General features: G+C 41.2%; 1 protein-coding gene across 1 annotated transcript; it reads left to right on the forward strand.

The window, feature by feature from the left end:
* Window positions 1-777: 777 nt before the first annotated feature.
* LOC115952676 (non-specific lipid-transfer protein AP10-like) lies at window positions 778-1,457 on the forward strand. The gene is made up of 2 exons (XM_031069871.1): window positions 778-1,185; window positions 1,306-1,457. The coding sequence occupies exons 1-2, from the start codon at window positions 830-832 to the stop codon at window positions 1,313-1,315; spliced, it is 366 nt and encodes a 121-aa protein (XP_030925731.1). The 5' UTR covers window positions 778-829; the 3' UTR covers window positions 1,316-1,457.
* The last annotated feature ends 13,632 nt before the right edge of the window (window positions 1,458-15,089 follow it).

Genomic DNA, 15,089 nt, shown 5'->3' on the forward strand with positions numbered 1-15,089 from the left:
TTCCTTTGAATGGTTCAACAATTTTATCTTGCTCAAGGCCACATTTTGTCTTTTCTTGGATGGTTGTTCATTCATCTCTTTAAAGAGAAATACCAATTTCATATAACATTAGAAATTTCAAGTAGAATAATAGCAATTATATTTTTGAAAGTTTGAATTCAATATCTAAAAATGCTAGTATTCATTAATCTTTAAAATAAAACTACAAAATCTTATGTGAAAGACATGTTAGTCCAACAACGAATGGCAATACACACTTCGATGCTGAGTATGCATTCCTCAAATGGCTAAAATAAAATAAACGAATAGCTAATCAAAAACCAAATTATAAAAAATAAAATAAAAAACTATTAAAAATTTAAATTAGGCTAGAGTAAAATTCTATTTAAAAAAAAGAAATTTTAAAAAATTGTATGAATTTTTTATTTAACATATATTACATTTCCATACATGGTAATATAGAAAGAAAAAAGTTTTTTATAATCATTTTTTTTTATTACTCAATATGTCAATCACAAATTCTTCGATATCGATATGTTTCAAAGATGTTATAAATGGAAGGTGGAGATTTCTTTCCTAGATACATATAACATAGATAGGTAATAAATCATACACCTTTTTTTTTTTTTTTTTTTTTTTTTTAAAAAAAAAAAAAAAAAACCAATTAATTTACTTTAATGATAGTCATAGGGCCACATTGGAGTGCCTATAATCCCACGATTCGCACCTCTATAAATAGCGCAGGCACGATTAGTTTGTAACTCCACAATAGTCTTTCCTTTTTTTTGAGATAAACGATAGAACAAATAGTCTTTCAATCCAAAAGAGAATGGAGAAGAAAATAATGAGTTGTTTAGTATTAGCCTTTGGGTTGATGATTATTTTGGTCCTAAATGCACGTGCAAGTGCTGCAGATGGCATAACATGCGAGGAGGCTTTAACACAATTGATAACCTGCCAACCATACTTCCTTGGTTTTGGCCCCAAACCAAGCCCTACATGCTGTAAAGGTGCAGAAAATGTATCGCAACAGGCGAACACCACTACAATACGTAGGTCTTTGTGTGATTGTTTCGAAAATGCTGCAAAATCATTTCAAATCATACCTGAAAGACTAAAACAGCTTCCCCAACTTTGCAAAATCCAAGTTCCTGTTCCTCTTGACCCCACTGTGAATTGCAACACGTAATCTCTCTCTCCCTCTCTTTTTTTGTGTGTAAAAATGGTCATAATACATATGAAAAAAAAAATTGTAATGAATCTTCTCATGTCTTGGCTAATACGTTTGTGTTTAATGATGTGCAGTGTGCCATGATGCTCTATGGAGTCGGAGATGTGAAATAAACAATGGGGAAGCAAGCGCGCAACAAATATAGCCAGTTTTGGTGTTGTACAACTTATATGCGCCTCATTTATTTTAATTATTTCTTATATTTGTAACACCTATTGTAAGTGAAATGAATAAAAATATTCATACTTTATTTATCCAATAAAAATAAATGAAGGAATAATTTATTGCTTAATGACTCTTGCAAAGTATTATTTCTCTCTAATTGGGACAAAATTGGCTAATGCCTTTTTCGCCCAAATTATAGTCTTATGCCCCCCTTTCCCAAACTAATTAGAAAAATGCTCCTCTTTTGTAATTCGATTTTCTCAAAATCGGGTTTAAAAAAAAAAAAAAAAAATTCTGGAGCCCTATAGTGGCGTTTTTAAGGAGCCTATAATGACGTTTTAAGGACCTATAGTGGTGTTTTGAAACTCGGCCTCCATGAACTCGAGTTATAGACCTATAACTCGAGTTCATGGAGGCCGAGTTTCAAAACACCACTATAGGTCCTTAAAACATCACTATAGGCTCCTTAAAAACGCCACTATAGGGCTTAACTCGATTTTGAGTAAAACGAGTTTTAAAAGAGGGGCATTTTCCTAATTATTTTGGGAAGGGGGGCATAAGGCTATATAATTTGGGTGAAAAGGGCATTGGCCAATTTTGTCCCTATAATTGTTTAAATTTGACTCAATATCCACATTAATATTGCCAGGGCTATGGTAGAAATTTGAAGACACCAGGATTTTTTTTGTTATAATCTATTTTTATTTACTGATTTCGTAATTGTATGACATAATCCAACCTGTATGTGATTAATACTATACAAACACAAAGAATGTCGCATCAGTAATTTCTAGAAAAAAATTGACTATTGAAATTCGATCTTAATGCTTATATTGATAGAAAAAGAGAGATTAGTCATAACATTCCAAGTTTGATCAAATTATCCAATGGCCCAATTGGTCTAATGGCTCCTCCAGGTTATGGAGGAGTAAGGGGTTCAACTAAGATATATATATACACACACACATATACATTTTTTATGTGCAACATATAGTGCATTGAAATTTTGAGGTGGTACTGTAACCTTTTTGGACAGATTGTAAATTTTGACAAATCTGAGGTGCTTTTCCATCGCATTACTTCTGAACATAGTATAAACCGTGTTAGATCTTCTTAACCCATTATAACAATGTTTTCCACCCATACTTCCACTGACCCTCACTTCAAAAGAGGAGGTGTGGGACAAGTATCTTCCTTCCCTCACCAAGCATCAGATGAGTGGACTATAAAGAAAGGAATCCAACATCTATAAATATGGCCTGATCCCCAAGAAGAAAGGATTTGGAAACTTTTTAGTAAAAATGTGGATTTCAAAAGAGAGAAATTATGGAATATTGTACTCAAACAGTCTTTTATCGACCAACCTGAGAAAGAAAAGTCAATGCAAGTAGATGTCTTTTTTCAAATATATTATGTCCATTACCTGATACTTTCTCTTTAGATCTTATCATTGTATTGGTTTTGGCTTTTTAGCCTATACTATATTATTAATTGTGATGATCTAATCTTTATTATTACATACAAAGATTTGTGACCCACACACATATTATGAGCTAAGAGCCTCTTTTATACTTTCTTATGCTTGAAAGTGCCTGATGCAATTTGTAAAGATATTGTTAAAACAATTCAAAAGGGTTCTTTTTTTTTTGTGGGGGGGGGGGGGGGGGGGGGATATATTATAAGAATCAAGAAAAATTCATTTACCAATTGCAAAAGCAATTTGTTTGCTAAATATAAGGAAATTGTAAATCATTTGTTTTTCACTTGTCTAATTGCAAGGGCAATTTGGCTTGCTTTAGTGTGTGGAATTAGAATGGATTTATTTATAGGGTCATGCTAACGAGTGCCCTTAGGGCATTGATTAATAATCCATTTTAGGAAAGTTTTGATATCACTTTTATGAGAAATGAAAAAAGTTGTTAAAAAATTAATTGCTTTTTTTTTTTTTCCCCATAAAAACTTTCATTAAATAAATTATTAACCAATGCTTTAAAAGCATTCATTAACATTTCCTTATTTATAAGGCATAATAGATTCTTTACGACTCCAATAAGTGAGGATCCGGTTATTGGAATTGTGATATGTCATCTTTGAAAATAATGTAGTTAGTTTCAAATTTAGGATATTAACCTTAATTGAACCATATGGAAGAATTTACCATAAAGTGACAAAACCTCAGTGGTTGTAGGTATTTGGCTTTAATATTATGATAATCCAATTAGCTTGTTAATAATCACTTCTTCAATTGAGTATAGTTTCTTCCACTCCTCGAAAAAAAGCTCTTCAATTTAGTATTCTTTTCTCTCCAATCATGATAAATTGCAAACTAGCAACACCCTAACCAACCAAAGAAAATGTAATTTGTAATGTTCATTATTGAAAAGGAGGACTATGCTCCAATTGGCTTCAAACTCAAATTCATCCACATGAGAATACCAATATGCCATTCAATCCAAAAGTCATTCATGATTTGTATTTATAAGATACTTGAATAATCTTGTTAATATCATTTTCTTGTAATTTAAACCCTAATTAAGAAAGAATTTTTGTTTTAACATATCTATATCTATATATATATATATATATATATATATATATATATATCTAAAAACTGAAACGTAGCATTTATTGTTGTTACGCTCCCGTTAAGCCACATCAGCGGCCATATCATCTACCTATTTCCCATTTCTCTCCACTACTTCCAACTATAACTTCCATTTTACCTTTTCATCTCTCCACTACTCTCAACCTTAATGTCACTCTTCATCTATCCCTTCCTCTTCCTTTTATTTTGACTATTTTTATCCCCATTCTATTACTATAAATATGATATTTTCTCTCTAATTTTATACATATTTTCTCATATGAGAAAGGTTATTACTCTCTCTCTCTCTCTCATGTTTTATTTTTGTGTAAATTTTTATTTTTATTTTTTGTATCTCTACTTTAGATTGATGTATTTGTGACATCTTTAGAATTTTATTTTGGGTTGCAATTTGGTTTTGCCTTATTAAGTTATTATCTTTCTTTCTTTCTTTTTTCTTTTCTATAATTGTTAAACGTTATTCTATTGCATATAAATATAGTTTACAAGAATATAATATTATTCTATTATATATCATGACTTAGATAATTTGGTGTTTGACTTATAACTATATTTTTTTTTATTTTGATACTTCTTTTTCTCATTTTATTTCTCTCTCTCTCTCTCTCTCTCTCTCTCTCTCTCTCTCTCTCTCTCTCTCTATATATATATATATATATATTATTCTTTTTTGATGAATCATTGTATTTTTGTATATAATACTATTTTGGGTTAATACAATTTGGTAGTGTGTTTGATTTTTTAAGTTTTCCGTCACAAGTCTTCTCTCTCTCTCTCTTTTAGCTTTTGTTTGATTTTTTTTTTTTTTTTGTGGACATAATACTTAGTTATTTTGGAAGTGAGATTTTGAATTTATATCAAAATACAAAATTGGATATGTATTGGAATATGTCTATCAACTATTAAAATTAAACTACCCAAAATGAATATGTATAGACAATATTTTAATTTTAATTTTTCATTGATTTATTATTTAGTTATAACATCAAAATTAAAGTAAATGAATATGTAAAGTTAAAACTGCCTAAGATGAATTTGTAAAGCTAATATATTTATATATTTAATATTGTCAAGAAATTAAAAGTAAAAAATAAATAATAAAAAGAATAATGATATGACCAATGATGTGACGGATGAGAAGGCTCAACAAGAGCGTAGTAACAAAAATCAATATGAAAATCCAGTTAAAGACAATTAAATCTTAATAAATAAAAGTGTATGTAGTCAAAAAAAAAAAAAAAAATTAATCATGTTCTCTTTATGTTTTTATACATATATATTTTTTTTCATTTCGATAGGTGAAGTGATCAATTTTATACATAAAGTCCATTTTTTTCCTACATATTATTTTAAATATTAAATTTATAATATGGTATAGTCTCCTAGAAATGTCTAAGAAATATGTAGTTCCTATCTTATGTATCTGTATTAGTAAACAAAACTCAATCAATAGTTCAAAACTACTCCTATGATAAGGAAAATTATAAATATAATAATCTTTTTTTAAGAGAATGGAAATTTTGAATAATATATTTGAAACTCAAACAGTTTATGTAGTTGCACGATTTTCCTGGCCCAAATTCTATTGATCAGGCCTTGGCCCAAAGTGCAACCCACAATAAATATTTGTAGAGGATGGGTCAAAGAACTTAACCTCAGTGAGCCTATTCGGTCTGGTACATGGACAATATTATTGCAGAAAACAAAAGCATAAGAATGGATCTCTCAAGTGTAATTCTATTTCTTCCGTTCATAATACAGTTTCTCCGTCCCCTTCTTTGAGGGACTCCACTACATTATATAGTTCCCCTCCTCTCATCTCAACCTTACACTTGTTGATCATCTAAGCATCTACTTGAGTACCTGTCCCATCAGACGCCCTCATCTCTCCCTTTGTGAGTTGCAGAGGCTAAGGCGGTACTGTTCAAGGGTCTTTTCCTCATTAATGCGGCCAAGAGGGTGGTTGGGGCGCAATTAATGTGGTGGTAGCTCTCCATAAGATATTTTGGATTTTATTCATTTTATATGTTGGGAGGATGAACTAAAATGGCTGGGGAGAGTTCCTCGTCTGAGTTTCGTGATGTCCGAGAAGGAGTTACTCCTCGGACAGGTTTCCTTGGCGTTTATTAGGATTGGGTAATACTTCATATGTGGTTTCTCTTCGGACAGGACGCTCCTCGGACGGGCCTAAATTTGGAACAGCCCATTATTTCTGGGCCGGGCCCCACAATAGCCCCTCAAAACTCCGGTTTCTATCTCTTTCCGAGGAGAAAAACGGGGTTTTGATGTTTGGGAAAGGATGGAAATAAGGAGAGCGTGTGGCGCGCGTGCGGATCGTTACTTTTGACGCACTACAATTTATGAGACGCGGCTATTAACTTCTGGAGGCGTTATGTTCCCTCATCCAATGGTGTGGCATAGATCGAACGGCCATCGTTTTTTCTCGTATTTTTAAGCAAGAGTGATCTTTTCTCTCTCCTCCTGGCTATATAAGACGTCATAGGGGTTCAGTTTCTTCTTTTTATATGCATTTCATAAACCTCAGAGGCTTCTAGAGAACTCCATTGAACCCCAGAGATATACGAACACTTGTGTCCGTTACGCCACCGTAGCCGTTTTTGTGAAGCGTTTCGTCCACGAGAGATTCCCAGGCGTCTCATTGAGCGTTTTGTGAAGGTACTAGTACATTTCGTTCATCTCGCTGTTTCAATTCCCTCCTCGGACTCTACCTTTCTTCTCAGTCTTTACTTTCGTTTCCTCAGTTCAATTCAGATGGGTAGATTTGAGAAATTAGTAAAAATTCCAGCCGCTATGGAGGCCTTTAGGGCTAAATACCACATTCCCCCGGGGGTTGGGCTGCATTACTGTCCTCTTGAAGGAGTATTGACAGATAGAGGTGAGGGAGAAGTCGTTATCCCCATGATTGCTTTCATAGAGGGAGGGATGACACTTCCCATGCGTAGGATCACAAGAGAATACTTGTTCAACCATAGGTTGACGCCGTATCAGTGTGCCCCGAATATGTTCAAGATACTAGGCTGTGTAGATGTCTTAGATGAGCGGATGAATCTAGGCCTTACTTGGCATGATGTGGCTTATCTGTACGAATGTCACCGCCTCGGGGATGATGGGTATTATCTTAAATCCCGGAACGAGGACGTTAGGTTGATCTCTTGTCTCCCAATATCCAATAAGATCGTGAAGAATGACTTCCTTATTGCTTCTGGGGAGTGGTTCGACGGTATTCATTGTCCAACTTAGGCAGGAAACCCAGGTGCGGCGTTTTTAGGATCGGTCCTTTTTGGGAAAGGATTTAGTATTGAGGGTTTATTTTTCTTGCTTTCTTTGTAATTGGAAAATTTTGTGAACTAACCCCACTTTCCTTGATTGCTTGCAGATAAAGTTCACGTCGCTCCTCGGCTAAACTTTGTGAACGTGCCAGCGTTGAACTACCTTCTTAGGTCGGAGATTTACGTTTCCGAGGACGGACAGTTGCGTGCGGCCCATCTGGTTCTGGGCTATCAACCCCTGAGCAGCTCTTTCCAAGCTATCGGTCACGCTATAAGGGCGGGCAGTCCGAGGTTGGCTAGGATTGACGTGTCCAAGGACGGGTTCCTAGCTGAACACGATCTGCCACCAATTGTGTTACCCAGTTTTAGAAATCCCTACATAGCAGAGCAGCTACCTCCGCCAAACGAGCCTGGTGTTGCCGTTCAGGTTGAAGAGGAAGCCGAATCATCTCATCTTTCCCTCGAAGAAGAGATAGACAAGTTTTATTTTGAGGAGGAAGTTCAGCAAGCCCCTTTGGTGGGACTTTCCGATCCTGAAGGAGAGTGGGACCGACATTCTGCAGTTGGCGTTCCTTCCATCATTATCTACTCGGACGATACTTCGGACGAAGAGACAGAGCCCATGGCAGGAAAGGGAAAATCTCTAAAGGAGCTGATGGCCTCCCGAGGGAAAGGTCAGTCATCGAAGGGACCACCTCCATCACAAGTCAAAACCCTTCCTCCTGTGGTCCCTCAGGGCATTTCGGAACCTGGCCTTAAGGCTAATCCGGACCTGAAGAAGAAGAGGCCGGTTGACACCCCTGAGGAGGGTGAGGTGGTTGCGCAGCCGACCAAGCAGCAAAAGACTACTCGGGCACCAAGGAGCAGAAGGGGCAACTCCTCGGAGAGTCGGGACGAGGAGAGCCTTGCGAAGGTACGTGCTACCCCGCGTGTATGGAGCCCTAAGTTGGAGCTGGATGGGGTTGCCATCCCTTACAATGCTTCGGTCTGAGAGTACAACCGAGGCCGGGCAGGGTACGTGGCCGAGGCCTTAGAGTAACCCCTACTCCTTTCTCGGGACTTGGAGGCTTATAGGCGATTTTCTCAGCCCGAGATCTTCCTATCCCTTAAAAGGGATCTCGCGATGGTAAGTAATCCTTCTACTGTTTCATTAATTTATTTGACCTTGTTAGATTTTTTTTTTAAAGCACTCTCGTTTCGTCCGTAGATTACTCAGCAGGTATTCGTGGCTGAGGAATTCTGCCGAGGTAACCGTAATCGGGCTGAGGCCAAGACCCAGGCTCGGACGGAGATGGAGAAAATCTTGGGGTCCCTCCAGCACGATCACCTTAAACTTACGGACGAGTTCAAGGAGTCGGAGAAACGGCGCAAAAGTGCAGAGGCTGGTTTGAAGAGTACCGAGACGCAGGCGGAGGACCAGCGCAAAGAGCTGTACTCGACACAGATTAACCTCGCCACCAAGAGGCAGGCAGTGCAAGATCTCAAGACTGCTCTGCAAAAAGTCGAGGATGAGCTGCGGCTGGTCAAAGAGGAGGCCCAGCCGATCCGAGAGGCTACAGAGGCTGAGAAGAATGCTGCTCGCCAGCTCGGGGCCGAAGAGACGGAGGCCAGGCTATCCGAGGAGATCGCCGAGGTGTGTAGGGATTACTGCAGTATTTCATGGGCTCATGCTCTCGATGCTGCAGGAGTTCCTGCAGATTCGGCACTAAGACTGCCCGAGAACATCTTCTATCCTCAGGAGATCCGAGAGAAGCCTGATGACGCCCAAGTGGCTTTAAAGCAGGACCTGGCGGTGCCTGATGCTGTCCTTGTGCCTGATATGGCGAAGGATCCCGTCGCAAACTCTACCATCGAGGTTCCTCCTCCTCAGCCCGAGCAGAAAGAAGATCCTCCTGCTAAGGCTTAGCCTTCTAGGCTTTTGATCTTTGTACTCTTTCCCCCTTTTTTTTTTTTTTTTTTTTGACTGAGAGTCGTCCTATTTTTCCATTCTTTTATAAGGGCCTCTCTTTCTAATGTACTCGGAATATTAATATAAAATGTTTGTTTTGCTTATTATGGATGCATGTCAGTAGCCCTCTTCTTTAAACATTTGCAACGATGTAGATACAGATAAACGGTCAAAATAAAATGGTTTTTGGGCTGCGCATTTGAGGGTTGCGATGGTGCCAGACTGCGCGCACGCATTAAAATGATTTCCTTTAAGTAATAATCTCCCAATCTATCATAAGTAATAATTTCCCTAAGTCTGTGTTCCGAGGAGCCATGCAGGACTTAGGTTCTATTTAAAACTATGAATAGTTGCCTTGAGTAATAATTTCCCCTAAGTCTGTGGTCCGAGGAGCCATGCAGGACTTAGGTTCTGTTTAAAACTATGAATAGTTGCCTTGAGTAATAATTTCCCCTAAGTCTGTGGTCCGAGGAGCCATGCAGGACTTAGGTTCTGTTTAAAACTTATAAAAATTGTCATGAGTAATAATTTCCCCTAAGTCTGTGGTCCGAGGAGCCATGCAGGACTTAGGTTCTGTTTAAAACTATGAATAGTTGCCTTGAGTAATAATTTCCCCTAAGTCTGTGGTCCGAGGAGCCATGCAGGACTTAGGTTCTGTTTAAAACTTATAAATAGTTGTCTTAAGTAATAATTTTCCCTAAGTCTGTGGTCCGAGGAGTCATGCAGGACTTAGGTTCTGTTTAAAACTTATAAAAATTGTCATGAGTGATAATTTTCCCTAAGTCTGTGGTCTGAGGAGCCATGCAGGACTTAGGTTCTGTTTAAAACTTATAAATAGTTGTCTTAAGTAATAATTTCCCCTAAGTCTGTGGTCCGAGGAGCCATGCAGGACTTAGGTTCTGTTTAAAACTTATAAATAGTTGTCTTAAGTAATAATTTCCCCTAAGTCTGTGGTCCGAGGAGCCATGCAGGACTTAGATTCTGTTTAAAACTTATAAAAATTGTCATGAGTAATAATTTCCTCTAAGTCTGTGGTCCGAGGAGCCATGCAGAACTTAGGTTCTGTTTAAAACTATGAATAGTTATCTTAAGTAATAATTTCCCCTAAGTCTGTGGTCCGAGGAGCCATGCAGGACTTAGGTTCTGTTTAAAACTTATAAATAGTTGTCTTAAGTAATAATTTCCTCTAAGTTTGTGGTCCGAGGAGCCATGCAGGACTTAGGTTATGTTTAAAACTTATAAATAGTTGTCTTAAGTAATCATTTCCCCTAAGTCTATGGTCCGAGGAGCCATGCAGGACTTAGATTCTGTTTAAAACTTATAAAAATTGTCATGAGTAATAATTTCCCCTAAGTCTGTGGTCCGAGGAGCCATGCAGGACTTAGGTTCTGTTTAAAACTATGAATAGTTGTCTTAAGTAATAATTTCCCCTAAGTCTGTGGTCCGAGGAGCCATGCAGGACTTAGGTTCTGTTTAAAACTTATAAAAATTGGCATGTAGACCAGCAAGCAGTGGATAGTCACGAAACAAAATGTGGGCGAAGCCATTTTCATTAATAACAATATCTTCTGAGGTTATTTGCATTCCATGGTCGAGGTACAGTTTTTTCATCCAAATCTTCTAGGTAGTAGGCGCCTATTCCGGCCACGAATGTGACACGGTATGGTCCCTCCCAATTCGGCCCCAACTTGCCCCAAGAGGGGTTTTTTGCGCTACCCAGAATCTTCCTCATCACGAGATCACCTGGACCCAGAGGCCGCAGTCTGACGTTAGCATCATACCCTTGTCTCAGCTTCTGGTGATAATAGGCCATATGAATCATTGCTTTTTCCCTTTTTTCTTCGGCTAGGTCCAGACTCCGCTTCAATAGCTTGTCGTTATCGTTTGGGGTAAACGATCTAGACCTTAGTGTGGGGAAGTTGTTCTCGATTGGGAGCACGACCTCAGCCCCATAAGTCATCGAGAAGGGGGTCTCACCGGTCGATCGTCGCGGCGTCGTCCGATATGTCTATAAGACGTGGGGGAGTTCTTCTACCCATCTCCCCTTTGCCGCGTCCAGTCTCTTCTTCAGTCCGTTCACTATGACCTTGTTCACGGCTTCAACCTGCCCATTTCCTTGAGGGTAGGCGGGGGTGGAGTATCGGTTAATGATTCCAAACTCGCGGCAATACTCCTTAAAGTTCTTACTGTCGAACTGCAGACCATTGTCGGAAATGAGTGTACGCGGAGTCCCGAAGCGGGTGATGATGTTCTTCCAGATGAATTTTTGGGCGTCCACGTCCCTAATGTTGGCCAAGGGTTCGGCTTCCACCTATTTAGTGAAGTAATCAGTTCCGACTATTATGTATCGCTTGTTCCCGCAGCTTTGGGGAAGGGTACGACTATATCAAGGCCCCATTGTGCGAACGGCCATGGGCTAGAGAGGGGGTTGAGAACCCCTCCGGGTTGGTGGATATTAGGGGCGAATCTTTGGCACTGGTCGCACTTTTTAGCGTATTCTTAGGCCTCTCTTTGCATGTTCGGCCACCAATACCCTTGGGTAAGTGCCCTGTGTGCCAGCGACCTTCCTCCGGTATGACTTCCACAAATCCCCTCGTGTAACTCCTCAAACAGAGATTCGGATTCTTCTGGATGTACGCAGAGTAGGTACGGTCCAGAGTAAGAGCGTCGATATAGTTTGTGGTCCTCTGATAGCCAGAACCGAGGAGCATTCCTTCGTATTTTCTCGGCTTCCAATTTTTCCTCCGGCAAGACGTCGTTTTGAAGGAAGTTCTTTATAGGGTCCATCCAGCTGTGACTCTTTCTGATCTGATGGACTCTGGCCGGGCTTCTGCTGATGGGGCTTGCCTGGGCTAGATCTTCAACCAGGATCATTCGCGGCAGATTATGCGCCGAGGACGTGGCGAGAGTGGCCAGCGAGTCTGCATGGGTGTTTACACTCCTAGAGATGTGCGTCAGATTGAAGGATTCAAAATTCGCCTGTAGCCGCTTGACTTGTCCCAGATACTCTTGCATCCTGGTGTCTCGAGCTTCCAGATCACCGATCACTTGTCCGACCACCAGTCTGAAGTCCGAGAACGCTTCTATTATTCTACCGCCCAATCTTTGAACCATCGTCATCCCTTGAAGTAAGGCTTCGTATTCGGCTTCATTGTTCGTGGCCGAAAACCCAAGCCTCAATGATTTTTCAATGACAGCACCGTCCGGGGATGTTAAAACTATCCCCACTCCTGACCCTCTCTGGTTAGCTGTGCCATCCACGTAGACCTTCCATTGCATGGTCCCAACTGCTGAAACCGCACCCACCGATTTTCCATCCCCGTCTTTCTTCTTGGTTATTGTTTCTATGGAGGGCTCAGCAAACTCCGCCACTAAGTCTGCGAGGACCTGTCCTTTAACGGAGGATCTGGGCATATATTTAATATCAAAGGCTCCCAAGAGCGCACTCCACATGGCGATCCTTCCTATATAGTCAGCGCTTCGAAGTACTGCTCGAAGGGGAAGCTGAGTTAGAACGATGACCGTATGCGCCTGAAAGTAATGAGGAAGCTTCCGGGTTGCGTGCACTATCGCTAGAATTGCCTTTTCTAGAGGTAGGTATCTCACCTCAGCCTCATGCAAGGATTTGCTCACATAGTAAACCGGTCGCTGCACCCCATTATCATCCCGTACCAGTACCAGGCTCACAGCATGGGGAGCTACAGCGATGTACGCAAACAGCACCTCGTCTGCCTCAGGGCTGGACATGATGGGTGGTCGTGACAAGTATTCCTTAAGCTGCTGGAAAGCCCGAACACAATCCTCCGACCATTCAAACCCTTTCCATTTGTTTATCAGGAGGTAAAAAGGTCGACATCGGTTCGCTGATCGCGATATGAACCGGTTTAACGCTGCAATCATACCAGTGAGCTTCTGCACTTCCTTCAGATTCCGAGGAACCTGTAGGCTGTTAATGGCTTTGATTTGGTCGGGGCTTACTTCTATTCCCCTGTGGGTGACCATGTACCCCAGGAATTTCCCAGACCCGACCCCGAATGAACATTTGGAAGCATTCAGCCGCAACCGGTGCTCTCTTAAGATAGCGAAGATTACTCCGAGGTCATTCACGTGCTCAGAAACCCTTTTGCTCTTTACAACCATATCGTCTATATAAACCTCAATGATCTTACCCAGCTGTGGCTCGAACATCCGAGTCATCATCCTTTGGTAAGTTGAGCCTGCGTTCTTCAGTCCAAACGGCATCACCTTATAATGATAGTTTCCGATGGGCGTCATGAAAGTCGTTTTCTCTTGGTCATCCAGCGCAAGGGGTATCTGATGATAGCCCTGGAAGGCGTCCAGGAAGCTCATTCGAGGGTGGCCCACGGTTGCATCCACCAATCGGTCGATTCGGGGTAGGGGGAATGGGTCCTTCGGGCACGCCTTGTTTAGGTCCGTGAAGTCCACGCAGACCCTCCACTTCCCTGTCTTCTTTTTTACCACCACCGTGTTTGCCAACCATTCAGGATAGAAGACCTCTTTGATAGCCCCTGCCCTTTTCAATTTCGCCACTTCGTCTCTTACGGCACTAGCGTGTTCCTTCGAAGGACGTCGGGGTGGCTGTTTCTTCGGAGCTGAAGAGGGGTTGACGTTCAGGTGGTGACAAATAAGGCTGGGATCAACTCCCGGGGCGTCGTAGGCGTCCCATGCGAACACGTCGACATTTTCTCTGAGAAATCTGACCAGCTCCTCTTTTTCCTAAGAAGGTAATTCAGAGCCGACCTGAAAGAACTTCTCTGGGTCGTCGTTCACAGCGATCCGATCTAAACTTTCACACCTTATCTCCTCGGCCAACCCATCGTCTTGCTCTGCCGAGGCGGCTGATTGCTATAAACTTTCAGGGGCCGAGGACTCGGCATGGGGCCGATGTAAGACGGCAACCACCATACACTGCCTGGATACGGCTTGATCTCCTCGGATCTCTTCTACTCGTCCTCTAGATGGGTATTTTACTTTTTGGTGAAGTGTGGAGGTCACGGCCTCTAGGGCATGGATCCATGGCCTTGCAACTATTGCGGTGTAGGGTGAATAAGCGTCGACCACGATAAAATTCACCTCCACCACCTCCGCCCCAGTCTGTACAGGTAGTCGGATTTGCCCCTTTGGCGTAACCATCCTTCCCTCGAAGCTGAGAAGGGGGAAGTCATAAGCTGCCAAATCTTCTGACTTCAGGTTCAGCCCCTTGTATAGATCAGGGTACATTATCTCTACTACACTTCCCGAATCCACCATCACCTTTTTCACGTCGAAGCCCCCAATCCTCAGCGTGACCACCAAGGCATCATCGTGAGGTTGAATAGTTCCTCTCTTATCCTCATCTGAGAATCCCAGTATCAAAGAGCTTCCCTTTTTTGACCTTTTGGGTTCCCTTTGCCTGCCCTCGGAGGAGGAGCCGATCAACAGCTAACACCCTGGGGATGGGCGGTTCCGTTCTTCCTGGTGCAGCGAGGATGACATGTATTGTCCCAGTGGGGGGTCTTAAGGACACGTCCTTTCGAGGCTCTTGTGTTGCTTGGCCGGGATGGCCACTCGATGGGTGCAGCAGGTGACGTAACTTTCCTTCTCGGACCAACTGATCTAGGTGATTCCGTAGATTCTTGCAGTCCTCAGTAGTATGCCCATGGTCCTGATGATAGTGGCAGTACAGGTTCTGGTTACGTTTGGAAGGGTCTCCAGCCATCTTTCCCGGCCACCTGAAATAGGGCTCATCCCTTACTTTCTCCAGTACCTGTTGTACTGGCTCTCTGAACACGGCATTCACTGTTTGCGGGTTGCTCTACCCAGCCTGCCGCGAAAAATCTCTCCTCGGCT

This window comes from Quercus lobata, chromosome 7 (genome assembly GCF_001633185.2).
Source record: "Quercus lobata isolate SW786 chromosome 7, ValleyOak3.0 Primary Assembly, whole genome shotgun sequence".
NCBI classification, from domain to species: Eukaryota; Viridiplantae; Streptophyta; class Magnoliopsida; order Fagales; family Fagaceae; genus Quercus; species Quercus lobata.

Excerpts from the sequence above, each read along its gene's own strand:
- LOC115952676 (XM_031069871.1), top strand. The coding sequence starts at position 830 with ATGGAGAAGAAAATAATGAGTTGTTTAGTATTAGCCTTTGGGTTGATG.